The sequence below is a fragment of the Rattus rattus genome, chromosome 9, assembly GCF_011064425.1.
Source record: "Rattus rattus isolate New Zealand chromosome 9, Rrattus_CSIRO_v1, whole genome shotgun sequence".
In the NCBI taxonomy this organism is placed as follows: domain Eukaryota; kingdom Metazoa; phylum Chordata; class Mammalia; order Rodentia; family Muridae; genus Rattus; species Rattus rattus.
Window position 1 is genome coordinate 96,183,996 of NC_046162.1, and position 15,896 is coordinate 96,199,891.

At 46.4% G+C, this 15,896-nt stretch overlaps 1 protein-coding gene across 1 annotated transcript; it reads left to right on the forward strand.

Annotated features, from left to right (window-relative positions):
* Positions 1–1,664: 1,664 nt before the first annotated feature.
* Abhd15 (abhydrolase domain containing 15) lies at positions 1,665–7,041 on the forward strand. The gene is made up of 2 exons (XM_032911732.1): positions 1,665–2,591; positions 4,881–7,041. Exons 1-2 carry the CDS (start codon positions 1,738–1,740, stop codon positions 5,404–5,406), a joined length of 1,380 nt encoding a protein of 459 aa, XP_032767623.1. The 5' UTR covers positions 1,665–1,737; the 3' UTR covers positions 5,407–7,041.
* Positions 7,042–15,896: the final 8,855 nt, after the last annotated feature.

The window sequence follows — 15,896 nt, forward strand, 5'->3', positions numbered from 1 at the left end:
CCCGAGATGCGTCCCGGCGCGTTTGCGCGACCATCAGAGCACAACTGTATCGCCTGAGTGGAATCCCGGAACCCCGAAAAGGGTGGGAAGTGAGATCCTTAAGGACCGAGTGACCCAGGCGGAGACCTGTGTGCTCTTCTGGCAAACCCGCTAAGCAGAGAATTATGAAATCCTAGCTGTCCCAGAGAGAGGGTTCAGGCTCTAGCGCTTTGCCTTCTCGCTGCCCCATTCCTGCTCTCGCTAATAATAAGTCCTGAGCCTCGAGCTGTCTTGGGGGTGGGGGGTGGGGGTCTTAGGCTCCTCTTACCTCAGGCCCAGAAGTCCCGAGAAGCCGGAGCTCTCCTGGTTTCCGCTCTCGTTCTTTGCCCAAGATTGACCTGGGAGACAATAGTCCGAGGGGCTACAGTGCTCAGCTGGGCCTCCCTGCAACGGAGCGCCCGGTTAAGGATTGATGATCAATACAAAAGTTTGAAACAGGCCTGCGAGATGGCTCAGTGGGTAACAGTGCTGGCCTCCAGTCTGACTACCAGAGTTTAATCGGTGGACCTAAGTGGTTTAAGGAAAGGCCTGATTACGGCATGTTGTCCTCTGACCTAGACACATGCACACACACGCGCGCGCGCGCACACACACACACACACACACACACACACACACACACATACACACACCTAAATAAATCTTTTTAGGTTCGAAATACATAAAAAAAAAATAGCTATTCCAGGCATCTCCCCTGTGCCCTGACGTACCAAGGAGATCCTTGCTCATCCACCCCTGCAGGAATGACCAGATGTTGATCTTACCGAAAGATCCACAATGCACCTCTTTACCAAAGCCCCACCTCGGGGCTAAACATCCCTCAATTCTCTCCCCAACTTATTCTGCAAAATTTGAGGCTCTTTCCTTTCTTGCAACCCTTCCTGGTGAGGAAATGGAGACGCCAAGCTCTTGAAGAGCGTCCTTGGGGGTGGGCTGGGGAGACCACAAGTGTCTATGGGCTAGTGCCCAGATGCGACAGCCACCTCCCTCAAACTCGCGGTCAGTGTCAGATGCTTCAGTCAGCCTCTGGCCAGGTGCAGAGTCCCAACCCTGCTGCGTTACAGAACAGTTCCCGGTCCTGGCTGGGCCGCAGAGCCAGGCAAAGGAGAAGGATTTCTATCTCTAGCTGCAAATGCAGCCGCGACTGGGAAAAGTGAAGCCAGCGAGAGATCGGCACTTTGCCCCCTCCCTTCTTGCTTTTTTTGCTACTCACCAAGAGCGGATCCTGAGGGCGCAGTGACCCAGGGTCTCCCCTGGCAGCCAGACTTCATAGAGGACAGGGGTAGAAGCAGGCGCCTCATGTTCACCCGGGCCTCCAGGCTCCCACACACCGCCCCCCTCCTCCCACCCCACCCCTTCCCTAGCACTCCCCCTTTATTCCGCTCTCTCTGGTTGGCCCTCACGTCCCCGCTCCCCCTTTGCGGCCCGGCTCCCTTTCACCCTCTGCTCCTGCTTGTCGCAATCGCTGTACAAAGGGCTGGGGGCGGGAGGGGGGGGCGGGCGAGGGGAGCTCGACCCGAACTGGCTGTCTCCGCACGGCCACGACCAATCCGGAGCGCGCGCGCCCTCCCGCTTGGGAGGACTCTTGACAGCCACGGGCGGCCGGGCGGAGCCGCGGGCAGAGCGGGGAGCTGGGCGAGGGGACAGCTCCGCTCCCCGAAGCCCAGTGCCTCCCGCCGGGGACTGTCCTGCCGAACCATGCCTCCGTGGGCAGCCGCCCTGGCGCTGCTGCTGGCAGCGCTCGCCTTGCTCCTCCTGCGCCCCTGGAAGCGCGCTGTCGGAGCGCGAACCTCGGTCCGGGACCACGAGGAGCAGGAGGTGGTGAGCGGAGGCCCGGCCGACCACTTCAGCGACCGGCGCGAACCGCTCCCCGGGGGCTGCAGCCTCATTTGCAAGCCGTCCGCTCTGGCCCAGTGCCTGCTGCGCGCTCTGCGACGCTCGGCGGCGCTGGAACCGAGCCCGCGCTCCTGGCTGTCGGGGCCCCACCTGCAGACCTTCTGCCATTTCGTCCTGCCTGTAGGGCCTGAGCCTGAGCTAGCCCGCGAGTACCTGCAGCTGGCAGATGATGGGCTGGTGGCTCTGGATTGGGTCATAGGACCTTGTGCCAGGGGCCGCCGTGTCACCAACCCTGGGAGCCTTCCTCCAGTGCTACTGGTAATCCCCAATGCATGGGGACGCCTCACCCGCAATGTACTGGGGCTCTGCCTGCTCGCCCTGGAGCATGGCTACTACCCGGTCATCTTCCATCGCCGCGGCCACCACGGTTGCCCACTAGTCAGCCCCCGACTACAGCCTTTTGGGGACCCGTCCGACCTCAAGGAGGCTGTGACTTATATTCGCTTCCGACACCCGGCGGCACCCCTGTTCGCGGTGAGCGAGGGTTCAGGATCCGCTCTGCTGCTCTCCTACTTGGGGGAGTGCGGCTCCTCCAGCTATGTGACCGGCGCTGCCTGCATCTCGCCAGTGCTACGCTGTCGCGAGTGGTTCGAGGCTGGCTTGCCTTGGCCTTATGAACGTGGATTCTTGCTGTACCAGAAAATCGCTCTCAGCAGGTGGGTAACGGGAATTGAGGTCTAGAGCTCTGCTTGTATGAAAACAGACCATTGTGGGTAGGTTGGGGCAAAGTTCTCACAAGGTTTCCCAAACTGTTCAAACCCTATAATTGACATAAAGCTATGAAAGTGGGTTTCAAGCCATAGATAGCCCCAGGGCCTCCATTAGGGCCCCATCAGTTCATCTCAGTCTTAGGTGTCCTAGCAACCGGTGGTCAGCAGAGGCCTGCACCTGACATTTACCACTTAGTCCGCAGCCAGATAGGTCAGCAAACAGGCTCTGGAGGCAATTGCAGCCGAGTATCTGTCCAGAATGTTTACTTTCCGACTCTGAGGCAGGAGGCAGCAGGAATGAGAAATGTGGCAGCATTTGATTTATTTAATTCTTTAAACTGACAGATGTTTTACATATTTCTAAGAGGCGAGCATGCAACACTTATTCGTGTGTTTGTTCTTTCTGAGTCAAGGTCTCATACGACTCAGGCTTTACAGCTGAGGGGGTGTGTGCCCCTGAACTCCTTCACCTCCTGAGGGCTGAGATTACAGGCATCAGGCACCACACACATCTACTAAAAACAAACAAACAAACAAACAAAACCACTAAACTCCAGAGAGAGCGCGATTTTAACACCAGGCAAGACTGTTCCACAGAAACCACTTGAGCACCATTCCAGTCTTCCCTAAGAGATGGCAAAAATGAGGTCGGAGGCATTCTGGCAACAAATAGGAAAACCCAGGACATGGGGTCCAGCCTGGCTGGGGTCAAACCCTGAATTTATAGGCAATCAGCCAGCCCCTTTAAGGCTCACCCCTCTTTCAGTCAGTGGATTTAATAACACCTCAGCAGGTGGCTGTGACCATTACAGGAAAACCCTGACCTGCCAATTAGAACTCTTTCTTTTTTTCTTTGCCATTTTACCTCCTTCTATTTTGGAAAGGTCAAAGCCTGAGGCTGAATGAGAGGTGCTGCCATGGCAACTCAGAGGTGGTTTGGTACAGGGACAGGGTACTCTAGTCTAGCTTAACTGCTGTAGTTTCCACTCCAAAATGACCACCTTTAGTGCTGACCATAGACTCAAACCAGAAAGTTGGGGAAGGGAAATGAAGAGGAAACCAAGGCGTTTAGGAACCAGCCACCCTTCCTGTGGAAGTCTGGGGTTGGAAACTCATGCACAGATCTAAAGTCAACTAACAGGGCTGATTAATCTCCCTAAAGGACTGAGCTGGCCACCTGACCTCCTTGTGACCCTTCCAGGCCCTCTCCAGGGAGCGGAGAGCCCCCGGCCCCCCATTGCCCCCCCTCCCCCCCTCCCTGTAATTTGCAGGCCCCTATTTAGGAAATCATCTGATAGACTGATTCTGGTCCCAGTTGTTTTCTCTACCACCGAGCACTTGCTAGGAGCACGTGAGTGCCCCAGGGGTCAGTGTCCCCAACCAAGGTCATACCACCAGGCATCACATCAACCGAAAAACGGGAAGGCAATGGCTGGAATAGAACATAGAACGGTGATAGATTGCGGAGAGGGAGAGGCACCACCTCCTAGTTTGGATCGTCTGAGACAGTGAGTTCTCTCAGGAGAAGCCTCAGAGGAGGCAGGTCATGAGTCCCTTACAAAGGGTCAAAAGGTGAGGTTACAGGGAGAGCTGTCTCTAGTCAGCAACTACAAAGTCAAATGTCCCAGGGACAAATAGTAGGAGTGACAGAGAAGAAATGATCACCCCTATGGAGGAGCCAAACATATGCATTATACCAGAAATTGTCTGACCTTAAATGATGGTCACAATGTGAATGGGGTTTGGGGGACCAGAAAGATGGTTCAGTGGTTAAGAGCACCATTGCTTTTGTGCAGAGGACCCTGGCTCAACTTCCAGCACCCACATAATGACTCACAACCATCTGTAACTCCAGCTCCAGGGGAGCTTCTGGTTTGCATGGGCTCATGGTTCACATACACATGCAGGCAAAACATTCACACACATGAAACACGTCTCTTAAAGGGGCTGTGTTTTCTTGTGTGTGCAGGGGTAGGGGGGGTGAGGGGGCTCTGACTAAGAGACTGAGGCTCATTGATTGTCATTGCCTGGAACTCCCAGAGAGCCACTGGGCGGGCTTCTGCCTCTTGAGAGCTGGGATCAAGGACCCTTGCCACCAGACTTCTCTTTTCTGTATTTCAAAAGCCCAACGTCTCTGTGGCTAGACTGTGGCCTGGATGCCGTCTCCACAGTAACTTTACCTGTCATCTAGTGTTCTGATTTCTCTATCTCGCTCTCTCGTTCACCTGTGGTCAGGTATGCTTCTGCCCTGGAGGACACAGTAGACACCGGCAAGCTCTTCAGGAGCAGCTCCCTTCGAGAGTTTGAGGAGACCTTGTTCTGCCACACCAAGAGTTTGCCCATCAGCTGGGATACCTACTGGGATCTCAACGACCCACTCCGGGATGTGGATGAGGCTGCCGTGCCTGTGCTGTGCATCTGCAGTGCTGACGACCCGGTGTGTGGACCACCAGACCGCACTCTGCCTGCGGAACTCTTCCACACCAACCCGTATTTCTTCCTTCTACTCAGTAGCCATGGAGGCCACTGTGGCTTCCTGCGCCCTGAGCCCTTGCCAGCATGGAGTCACGAGATCATCTTGGAGTCCTTCAGGGCCCTGACTGAATTCTTCAGAATGGAAGAGAGAATGAAAGGGCTGAGCAGGCGCAGGACTTCATTTTTAGGGGGCCGGCGTCGCTGGGGGGGCCTGCAGAAGCGAGAGGTTTCCCCTTCTTCCAATCTGGAGGAGATCTTCGACTGGAAGCGTTCTTACACGAGGTGAGGCTTGCCTAGGGAAGGCCCTGGACCTGCGAGATAGATCCCCACAGTATCACAGCGAGGGGGAGGGGGGACCTGCACCCCTCTCTTAAAGTGGAGAAAGAACTTTCACCCTGAACGTACTACCTTAAGAAGAATTGCCCTGGCTCTAAGAAACATTGCACATCCTGCTCAGCCCCTGGCCACTGTCTTCTGTCATCAAAGTCACAAGCAAAGTAGCAGCCCTGGTGAAGTTTCAGACTGGAGAGAAATTCTGGCTCTCCTAGCTGGGAGTCCAGGCAGGATGAACTTATGAGAGTAGATGGGTGGTTCTGTCCCACATAAATAATCATCTTGGTGACTCTGAGTCTCGAGCTGGAGCCACTCAGTACAGAAAGGACAGGATGTTTGTGTCTCTGTCCCATTTCCCTCATGTGCTCTGCGGTTGTGGTTCTGCTCTGACTCGAATATCAGCAGCTGGGGAAGCAGGCTGTCCCAGTTGCCTAGCTCTCCCCAGTCTGAAAGCCAACAGAGGCAGGAGATGCTGGGCCGAGGCCAGGGTGGAGAGAGCTGGCTAGAATGTGAGTGTCTGTCCCTGCCTCTCATGGCGAATGGAAGCTCCAGGGCTAACGTAGGCCTCTAAGCCAGGCTCTCAAGCTGGTTCAATCCATCTCCTAAAAGTATTTTAGGAGTAAGAGGTGCTATTACCCAGGGTCTAAGGGTTCTGTTAGGTCATGGCTGTGGTAGCCAGGTTAGGCCAAACACACACACACACACACACACACACACACACACACACACACACACACACACCCCTTCAGTTCTGATCCAGGAGATTCCTCCAGAGAGCAGCAGCCAGATGTGCTCCTCCTGAAATGTGGGCTTTCTCAGTCAGTGATGAGAGTAACAGCCCTCATAAGAGTTTCTGATCAGTGTTCTGGCACTAGCTTCTCCCTTTCCACAGCCAGGCAAAGATATGGGAGCAGAGGAGAGCAGAACCCCAAGAGCATGGTGAAGCAGCCCCACTATTCCCGAGTGTCCACATTACAGCTTTGTCTGCTCAATTATTCAGAAAGCTGAAGCTGTTTTCTGGATCCATTCACTCAGCCAGTGAGTGGCCATTTGGTTTTATGAGGGATAAGGCTGAAGCCCAGAGAGCAGTAAGCTAGACGTACAGAGCTTGGATTGGACTGAGCCTTTACACATTATTTTGACAGCTGGACATCTGGATCCATGTATTGTTAAGATTCAAAATCTACCCTGAAATTTTGTTTTTTATTTATCCATGGTGCTTGGGCCTTGCTTGCTAGGCAAACCCTCTACCACTGAGCTCTACATCCAGTCCAGAAGTTATTTTTTTAGTTTATCAGTGGGAAAGAAGGCACTGGGTTTAGACTTAAAGAAACAAAACAGTTTGAAAGAGGCCTTCACAGCCAAAGGACAAGGAGCACTCACAGGTGCACCAGGGCTTCCATTCCAGGTTTGGATAACCTTGTCCACCTAGTCGGGTTTTCTGTTTGCTTGTTTTGGGCTTTTGTTTTGTTTTCTGCTTGGCCAGGAACTCACTATGTAGACCAGGCTGCTCAATACAGAGATCCACCAGAGAACTGGAATTAAAGGCTCTCCACCGAGCCTTCTAATCTTGTTCTTTTAGACTAAGTAAGAAACAAGGAAGTAACTCCAAGATATAGTCCAGACAACATTCAGTCATCTAAGGCACATATCCTATTGGGAAAGAAGTTTTTTCTCTCTTCTCTACTCCTGGCCCCTCCCCCACACCCTCTTCTTTCATCATTTCTGAGCAAGAGACCGAAAAGGAACTGAGCTCTAAAGAGGAAGCTCCTCAGTCACTGGTGAACCACAGCCACGGTGGAAGGCTAGGTTGGGGGATGGCTGGCATATGGCCACTCAACCCCACCCCCACATTTGGGACAGTAGGGATTTCAGTTAATTAGGGTCCTGCTGTTATTGGATCCCTCAGAAATAATGATAAGATGGGAAACAGCCTGGTGGCAGTTCAACCCTAAGGCTTAAAGTGTCTCTAATGGCAAAAATCTGGGCAATTTTTCAAGATCAGCTACCACAGGACCCATTTCTTCAAGAGAACACTTATGTGAGAAAGCCTGGTTAAGCTCCCCCCCCCTTTATTTTTTAAAAGAAAAGCAAGCTTGCTAGAGAGGGAGTATAAAGACTTTATAGTAAGTTTTCTCTTCTTTTTTGTGGAGCCGGTGGTTAAACCCAGAGCCTTGCACAGACCAGACAGCACTTTACCGCGGAGCTCCACCCTCTCCCCTGACATAGGTCTTGCAGTCCTCAGAGGAATGGCAGAGCAACTCTCCTTCAGGTTATTTGGGCCCCAAGTCCTACTGATTTAACCCTAAGACATTTCCCCTTCTGCTCTTTACACAGGGAGCTCTCAGGGAGGGACCTATTACTTTTTGAGATGGCATCTCACAATAGAACATTGACTGCCCTGCAACTCACTGTATAGACGAGGCTGGCCTTAGACTCACAGAAATCCCCCACTTCTGGATACTGGGATTAAAAGTATGCACCACCATGTGCAGCCTAGGTGATTTACAAAAAGAAAATTCTACCCATTGCTGTGCAGAGACTAGGAGTGAAGGCTAGACATGTAGCTCAGTTAGTCGAGGGCTTACCCATTATTCACAGGGCTCTGGCTTCAATCCTTAGCACTGCATGAGCCAGTGTGATGGTGCAGGCTTGTAGTCCCAGAGGTAGAAAGCAGAATCAGAATCGTCATTAGTTCAAGGTCTGCTAGTACTGAGCTTGAGGTCAGCATGGGCTACTTGAGACCTTGCCTCAAAACAAAACAAAAAAAGCAAACAACAATACACACACACACACACACACACACACACACACACACACACAGAGAAACTAGGGCAAAGGGTCATCTTTGCCAGAAAGTGTGGTTTCTGTTGAAGCAGGAAGGGTTTGGATGACCAGATTGGGTCAGTTTGGGTAAACAGCTAATCATGTGAAACATATAAGGAGACCCAGGCACACTACCCGGAGAAAGTACGGTTCTTTGGACAATGACAAACAAAAAAACAAGTTCTGATTTTGAGGAAGCAACAACAAAACAAATCCCAAGAAATTCCAAACACCATGACTCTCTATGGTATCCCATCGTTCTGATCCTTGCGTTCTTCCTTCCTTCCTGCCAACCAATTGGTCTCTTCATTACTCACAAGCACCTTTAAAAGGGGAAAGGAAGATGAGCGTGGGGGACTAAAGACTTCAGAAGACATTATCTCAGGAGTAGAGATTGAGCAGAGTGTGGTGCTTTGCCTGTAATCCCAGCACTTGAAAGTTTGAGACAGGAAGATCAGAGGCTCAAAGTCAGCCTCAGCTATGTAACAAGCCAGGGCTATGTGAGATCTTGTCTCAAAAATCAAAAATAAGTAAATAATGTGAGAAAGAAATGGAGACAAAGTCCTCTGTGTCTACCTGGGAATCAGAGTACAGGAAGCAGACAGTTTGCCTCTGGAAGGCTCTTTGATTTCTGCTAAGTTCTTACTGCTGATAACAAGAATATGCTAAAGGTTAGGGAGGTGGCTCAGAGGGTTCTGAGCCAAACAAGCATGATGATTTGAGTGAGTCTAGATTGCCAGTACCCAGCTAAACAGAAGGGCACCGAAGGTGTCCTCTGTCTGTAACCTCACATCCTGAGAGTGGGGTGTGGCAGGTGGATTCCTAGAGCTTGATGGCCAGCTAGTCTAGTTAATCAGCAACTCCAGGTTCAGTGAAAGACCCTAGGTCAGTGAGATGGGGCTAGAAAAGCATTGGCTGCTCTTCCAGAGGACCAGGGTTCAATTCCCAGCACCCACATAGCAGCTCACGATTGTCTGTAAGTCTAGTTCTAGGGGATCCAACACCCTCACAAGGACATACATATAACTAAAATACCAATCAATACTCATAAAGTAAAAATAATCTAAAAAATAAATGGAGAGCGATGAAGAACAATGAAGATACCTGACATTCACCACATTGGCTCCACGTACACCTGCATACATTTGTACACATACATGCACATATGCACACATATACATACCCATCACACATATCCACACAGACCTGCACACATATGCTCATACATGCACACACCCATACCTGTACATGTATACACACATCTGCTCATGTGTACATGCATATATGTGCACATACACTTGTACACATATGCTCATGCATACATGCACCCCCATGTGCACACACATACACCTTCATACATGTGTACATGCACAAAGCATAAACACATATGCATCCATACGCATGTATGCACATACATACACTGAACACATGTATACACACATGTACACAAGTAGACACAGTGCATACACATCTGCATGCACATTATATGCAAATGTACACACAACTGTACATGAGTATATGTGGGCACACTCAACCACACACGTGTACACATGTGCACATACCTGTACAAATATGCACACACACATACAAACACACCCACACAGGTATGCACATGCACATACACATGTACAAACACATACCTGCACACAAGTACAGGGACACATAGATGTACACTGTAATAAGCTGCATGTACAGCTTTATGATATCAAACAGTACATTAGAAACACTTAGAGAAGTGGCTGGAGACAACAATATGAGAAAGAGAACACTAAAATTCTCAAGAAGACATCTGTTTTGTGTAAAGACATCCTATTAAGACAGGAAGTGCTGTCTTGGCTTCACCTCACAGCCACCTGCATCACACTCTCCTCTGGGCTCATCTTCCACCTGAACCACAGAGCCTTTGTTAGTCAGAATCACAAAAGTGTGAACAAGCAGATACATGGGGTCGAATGACTACAACTTTTTTTTTGCAAGGCCATAGTCAAGGCCCCAGAAGATGAGGTCAGAACATTTTATGAGTTATCATGGCTTGCTTTGAGGAAGATTTGAGAAGGTAGAGCCAAGGAATCTTTGTGCTCCCAAACAGAATGAATGCCTTCATGTTTTCATTGAAGATATTCAAGCTAGACTGCTCTTTGGCATGAATGAGGGCACACACAACTAAGACATGAGAATGGCCTAGATCCAATTGAAGGTATTGTTTTAAGATTTACTTTTATGGAGGCTGGAGAGATGGCTCAGTAACTAAGAACAGTGACTGCTTTTCCAGAGGTCCTGAGTTCAATTCCCATCAACCACATGGTGGCTCACAACCATCTGTAATTGATGCCCCCTTCTGGTGTGTCTGAAGAAAGTGATAGTGTATTCATATACATATTTTTAAAAGATCTATTTTTATTATCCTTTACTATCTATGTGCAGATGCTCTGAGAAAGTGAGAGGCATTAGATGCCCTAGGTCAGGAGAGTGGGGATGAGGCTTAGTGGTAGAGCACTTGAATAGCACCCTAAAGACATTGGGTTTAATCCCTAGAACCACTATCACCAGCTAAATCCTCCACGCTGAGCCAGGAGTGGAGACACACACATCTAGCACTGTACTTGAAGATCAGAAATTATATTTCAGTGAGCTGAATTCTTTTTTAAGGCAGTGTAGCCCTGGCTTTCCTGGAACTCACTCTGTAGACCAGGCTGGCCTCAAACTCAGAGATCTGCCTGCCTCTGCCTCCTGAGTGTGAGAATTAAAGGCATGTGCCACCACTGCCCAGTAAACCAAAATATCTTTAATGAAAACAATTTACTAAAGAAACTGAGTAGGGGGCTGGAAAAAACGGGTCAGTGGTTAATAGCACTTGCTCTGCCTAGCATGGTGGAACACGCCTTTAATCCTAGCACCTGGGAGGCAGAGGCAGGCAGAGCTCTATGAGTTCAAGACCAGCCAAGGCAACACAGAGAAAAGCACTTTCTGTTCTTTCAGAAGACCCAGGTTCAAGTCCCAGCACATGCATTGTGGTTCACCAACAGTCTGTAACTCCTGTTCCACAGGATCCGATGCCTTCTTCTGAATTCTTCAGGCACCAGGGATGCATATAGTGCACAAACAAACATGTAGACAAAGTATTAACAGAAAAATAAACAAATCTAAAAAATAAATTAAAATGAACAGACACTCTGTGTACTAAAATTACTTTTATTACAGTTGATCTTTTAAACATTTCCTTTGCTATGATACAAAGGATACTTACAAACAAAATATTACATATGACCTGTTTTCGTTCTTAAGGTTCTGACAACTTGGTAACAGCTTTAAATGCACAATCTATACAATTAATACAGGTTATATACGAACTATAAGGTATGCTGAACCAGAAGAATACTGACAATATACTGTACAATAATCCTTACCAGTTAGTGCTGCGGACCATTTCTACCGAAAGGAAAATGCACATCTGCACAGTCCCCTTTACCAGCTGGGCTGACAGAGAGGGAGAGGCTTCCTCCTCATTGCAACCTTTGGTAAGCCTCCACTGTGGGCATGTTTAATCTAAAAATTGAAAGGACTGGGTTTACTCAAAATTATCCACTGTTAAAAGTATTAGGATACTATATGTTCAATATGATAATCTCTTGCCCTTTCCCCAAAAACTATCCCAGTTTTAAAAGACCATTTAAGTCCTTTGTCCACTATGAAAACCCTACAGGCTCAAGGGCTTTAGGAAAAGATGAAGGCTGCCAAAAAAGGAGGCAAGAAACCAAGCCAAAATCTAGGTCTTGCAAAATCATCATTTTTCCCTTCACCAAAGGGAACTAGAAATGTACAAATTCATTGACGAACCTCAATGATAACATATCAGTTAGCTGATAACCCTCATTTATCTGGACCTGACTTATGGGAATAACTGAAACAGACTGTGGATAACATATACCACATTTTGTACAGAACATCTTATCTTGTGAAGTTAAAATATTCCCTTTAGCCACCAAAGCTGGTCCTGGGCTGACAGGTGTGCATTTCTCTCAATGGTCTACTCAGAAATGATAAGGTTACAGCTTTTTTTTTTCTTTTTTTTTCCTTTAAATTTTAAATAAAAAAGCAATTGACTGAAGCATTGTCTCTCTCTCTCTCTCTCTTTAGGTAAATAGCAAAAATAAAAATAAAAACCACCCCTGGCATTTGCACAAATAAAGCAATGGAATGCCATGGCTTTTAAGAGGTTAGTACAAAGACTGAAGTGAAGAAAATCTAGAGAAAAACCATGTATTAATTTCCTTCTTTTAAAAAATTTCTATATGTGCAAAAAAAAAATCAAAACAAAAACAAAAAACCCCAACAACAACAACATGCTGTTTGAGGAAAACAAAAAGAAATGAGTACATAAAACTAAAAATATAAATAACGTTTGGTGGTTCAGTAAAAGCAAAGACCAGCCTGGGTTACAGAAGGGTTATACATTCAAGATGCTTTCAAACCCAGTGGGATAACTTATGTTAAAACTGTGTTAATAGTTAACTTTAAAAATCTCAAGTTTGTTCTTAAATCTTCACAATACAAGCAAAGCTGTTTAAAATATACACTATACATATTTCTCATAGTCTCTCCAACCTCACTAATGTGTGTTAGGCTTTTTTCATACACTAAAGAGGGGTTCTCAAAGCTAACTTGCTCATAACAACCTGCATCATTTAAATGTTTTATATGGGTTAAAAACCTTTTCAGACTTACATAAATAGTATTTAGCAACAGAAGTGTTAATTTAAAAACTCTAAAGCATTTACAAATAGGTTGGAACAGCCTAGGGAGTTATGTGCACTGTACTTTAAAATGGTATTTACATAAGACCATTATTTTTGTAAAAATTTCCCTAAATAAAAAAAATTTAAAAATTGACCTATTCTAAACTAGCAGAGAAGAATCATAAAGAGTAAACCAAGAACAAAATTATTTCCCGATGGAAACCCCACACATCCCTCCTCACTTGGGTTTTACTCTATGAAACAAACCACTGTGACTCCTAATAGGCTCTTCTATCAAGTGTCAAGATAATGTGGTAAAACGTTTGTTAGATAAATTACTGGCCAGGTGAATTTGAAAAAAAAAAGTTTTTCCATCTTGTCTCTGGCTTGGATTACATGTGTATTTAACTGGAGGGGCGATCTAAATAGGCACAATTCCCATTTATTGTGAAATAAACGACAAATAAAATAGGAAGAAAGGGTGATAGTTTCTTGGAAGAGTATGAAGTGCAAGGAACAGCACATGTGGAATGAACAGGCAGTAAAAGACAACAGCGTGGCAATACCCCAGGGGTAGCCAATGCCTTGATAACCGACATACCTGTTTGACCCCAAGAAGGGCTAGAAGGGTTCCAATACCTACGCTGTTACTTGAGATAGAGACTGTAAATATTGGGCAGCTGCATCTTTTCAAAATTTTATAATTCGCTCGATGACCATGTGCAATTTATATCAACAATAATGTTCATGCCGAGGCAATGTATTTGAGGGCTAAGAAAAAGCAAAATGTGCCGCTGAGAGAAACCTGTTTCCATATAACTGGTCTTCATGCTTTCCAGTGGCTCTAATATACCTTGGATACTAAGCCAAGCCATGCAAAAGCAAAGAGTACATACTTTTCATTAACATTGGTACCTCATTTCTAAACCACTGACTTCAAAGTTGCCATAGAAACATATAACACAATACTGAAAGCATACAATTGAGGGTTCATGGATTTTTAAGAAATGCACTCCCCTCATCTATGTTCAACAGTCTTTTAAATCTTAGCTACAAGGCATATCAGAGGAAGGGAGGTTACGTGGGGGTAATGTCTGAGGAACATACGGAATTCTGGAAGTAGGAAATGTTCCAGAAATGGGATCAATGTGCCAGCAATAAGCATAGTTCATTTCATTTGAAAATGCAGTTAAAAGAGCCCATGAACAGTCCCAAACCATAAAGTTATCACCTGCATAATTTACATAAACATTAACACACTTGCACTTTATAGACAACACTCTGTAAACATGGCCACTGGGGGAGGGAGACTCCCTATACCTCACTCATGACTGACAACATGTAATCATATTAAATAAAATTACTTAGCTTCAAAAGATTTCAAACCTGACCAATGATTAAGCTCCATTTCCCCATTTAACAACATTTAGGCATTAATTCTAAAATGTCACCTAGGATGGTCTCAGGGTTATATGCCAGAAGCACAACTAGCAATGGCAGGAACTCCTCTCTAGCTGGCACAGACCTATAAACTTTAGTACAAAACCAAACAAGTACAGAAACTAGGTCAATTTGTTAGCTACATATTTACAGATAATTACATGATTTTTCACTCATAATTGTTAAACTACGAGTGAAAGGAAACTGTGCAGGTTGAATTACCCGTACTTTGGGGGGGGGAATTCTTGATCATCAAGACACCCTTTTTCATTCATTGAGAAGTCTTACCTTCTCTTCTCTCTACACTTCCAACTACCTACAGATGTTAATATTATATCCAGTGGGCATCCTGCTGGAGAGGACTAACCTTTTCCTGTATTAAAGAACCCCTTGTATATTTAAAAGCAAAGCAAAACAAAACCCCCAAAACACACACACACACACACACACACACACACACACACACACACACACACACACACACCACGCACGGACGGACTTCAGTTTGGATTGCTGGAAACAGTAACAGATGGTGACATAGTACATGGCTCCCCGGGTTCTGCTCTCTGCGTCTATCTCCTAAGATACTTATTTTTGCACGGAGGGCAGTGCAGGTTTCAGAAGCCTGCAACAGGCAGATATGATGCATATTACTTATGCTTATCATCTGAAGGCCAGCACTTGTCTGGAAATCTGAATATAATCAAAGAGGAGAAAAAAGTCAATACAACTTTAAAAGTGGGCTACCAGAATTCAGTAGGAAACATAAATGCACAAAAGGAAGAGTTCTCAGCTTCACTTTTTCTACAGTGTTTAATAAAATTTTCTTTACAAATTAATAGTTATTTCCAACGTAGATCTACTGTAGTGATTTCATAAAAGTGCAGACAACATAACCAGACACAGCAAAACAGACTTCCATCAGTAGTCCTTGCATACAAGAGGCACATATGCTGAGTGGACAGCACACTCTTCATCCTTTAAGGAATCTGAGGGTGAGAAATTTCCAGTTTGTAACAACTCAGGGTGAGTGCCTTTTTAAAAAGGCAATGCTAAAACCATGGAAGGGAGACTTCTGTTATTAGGGACAAAATAAAACAGAATTTGTTTATATTCAATAATGATCTGTATTTTGATAAGCAGCTCAAAGATGACAGCCCAATGCTCCTTAAGAGAAGACTATTTCTTCCATCATTATAGCAGATTCACACTTAGTAGACCTTAAATATATTATTTTCTGACTTTTACACATTAGGACACTTCACATTCTGAACATGAGACAAATGCAAAACTATAAAACCTCCAAAAAGAATGGGTTGCTGTGGCTATTGGCATGGTAGCTCATGCCTATAATCCCAGTACTTGAGAGGCTTACAGAAAGACTGCTAGGAATTTGAGGCCAGCCTTGGCTAAACATCAATTACTCCATCAGAAAGGATAC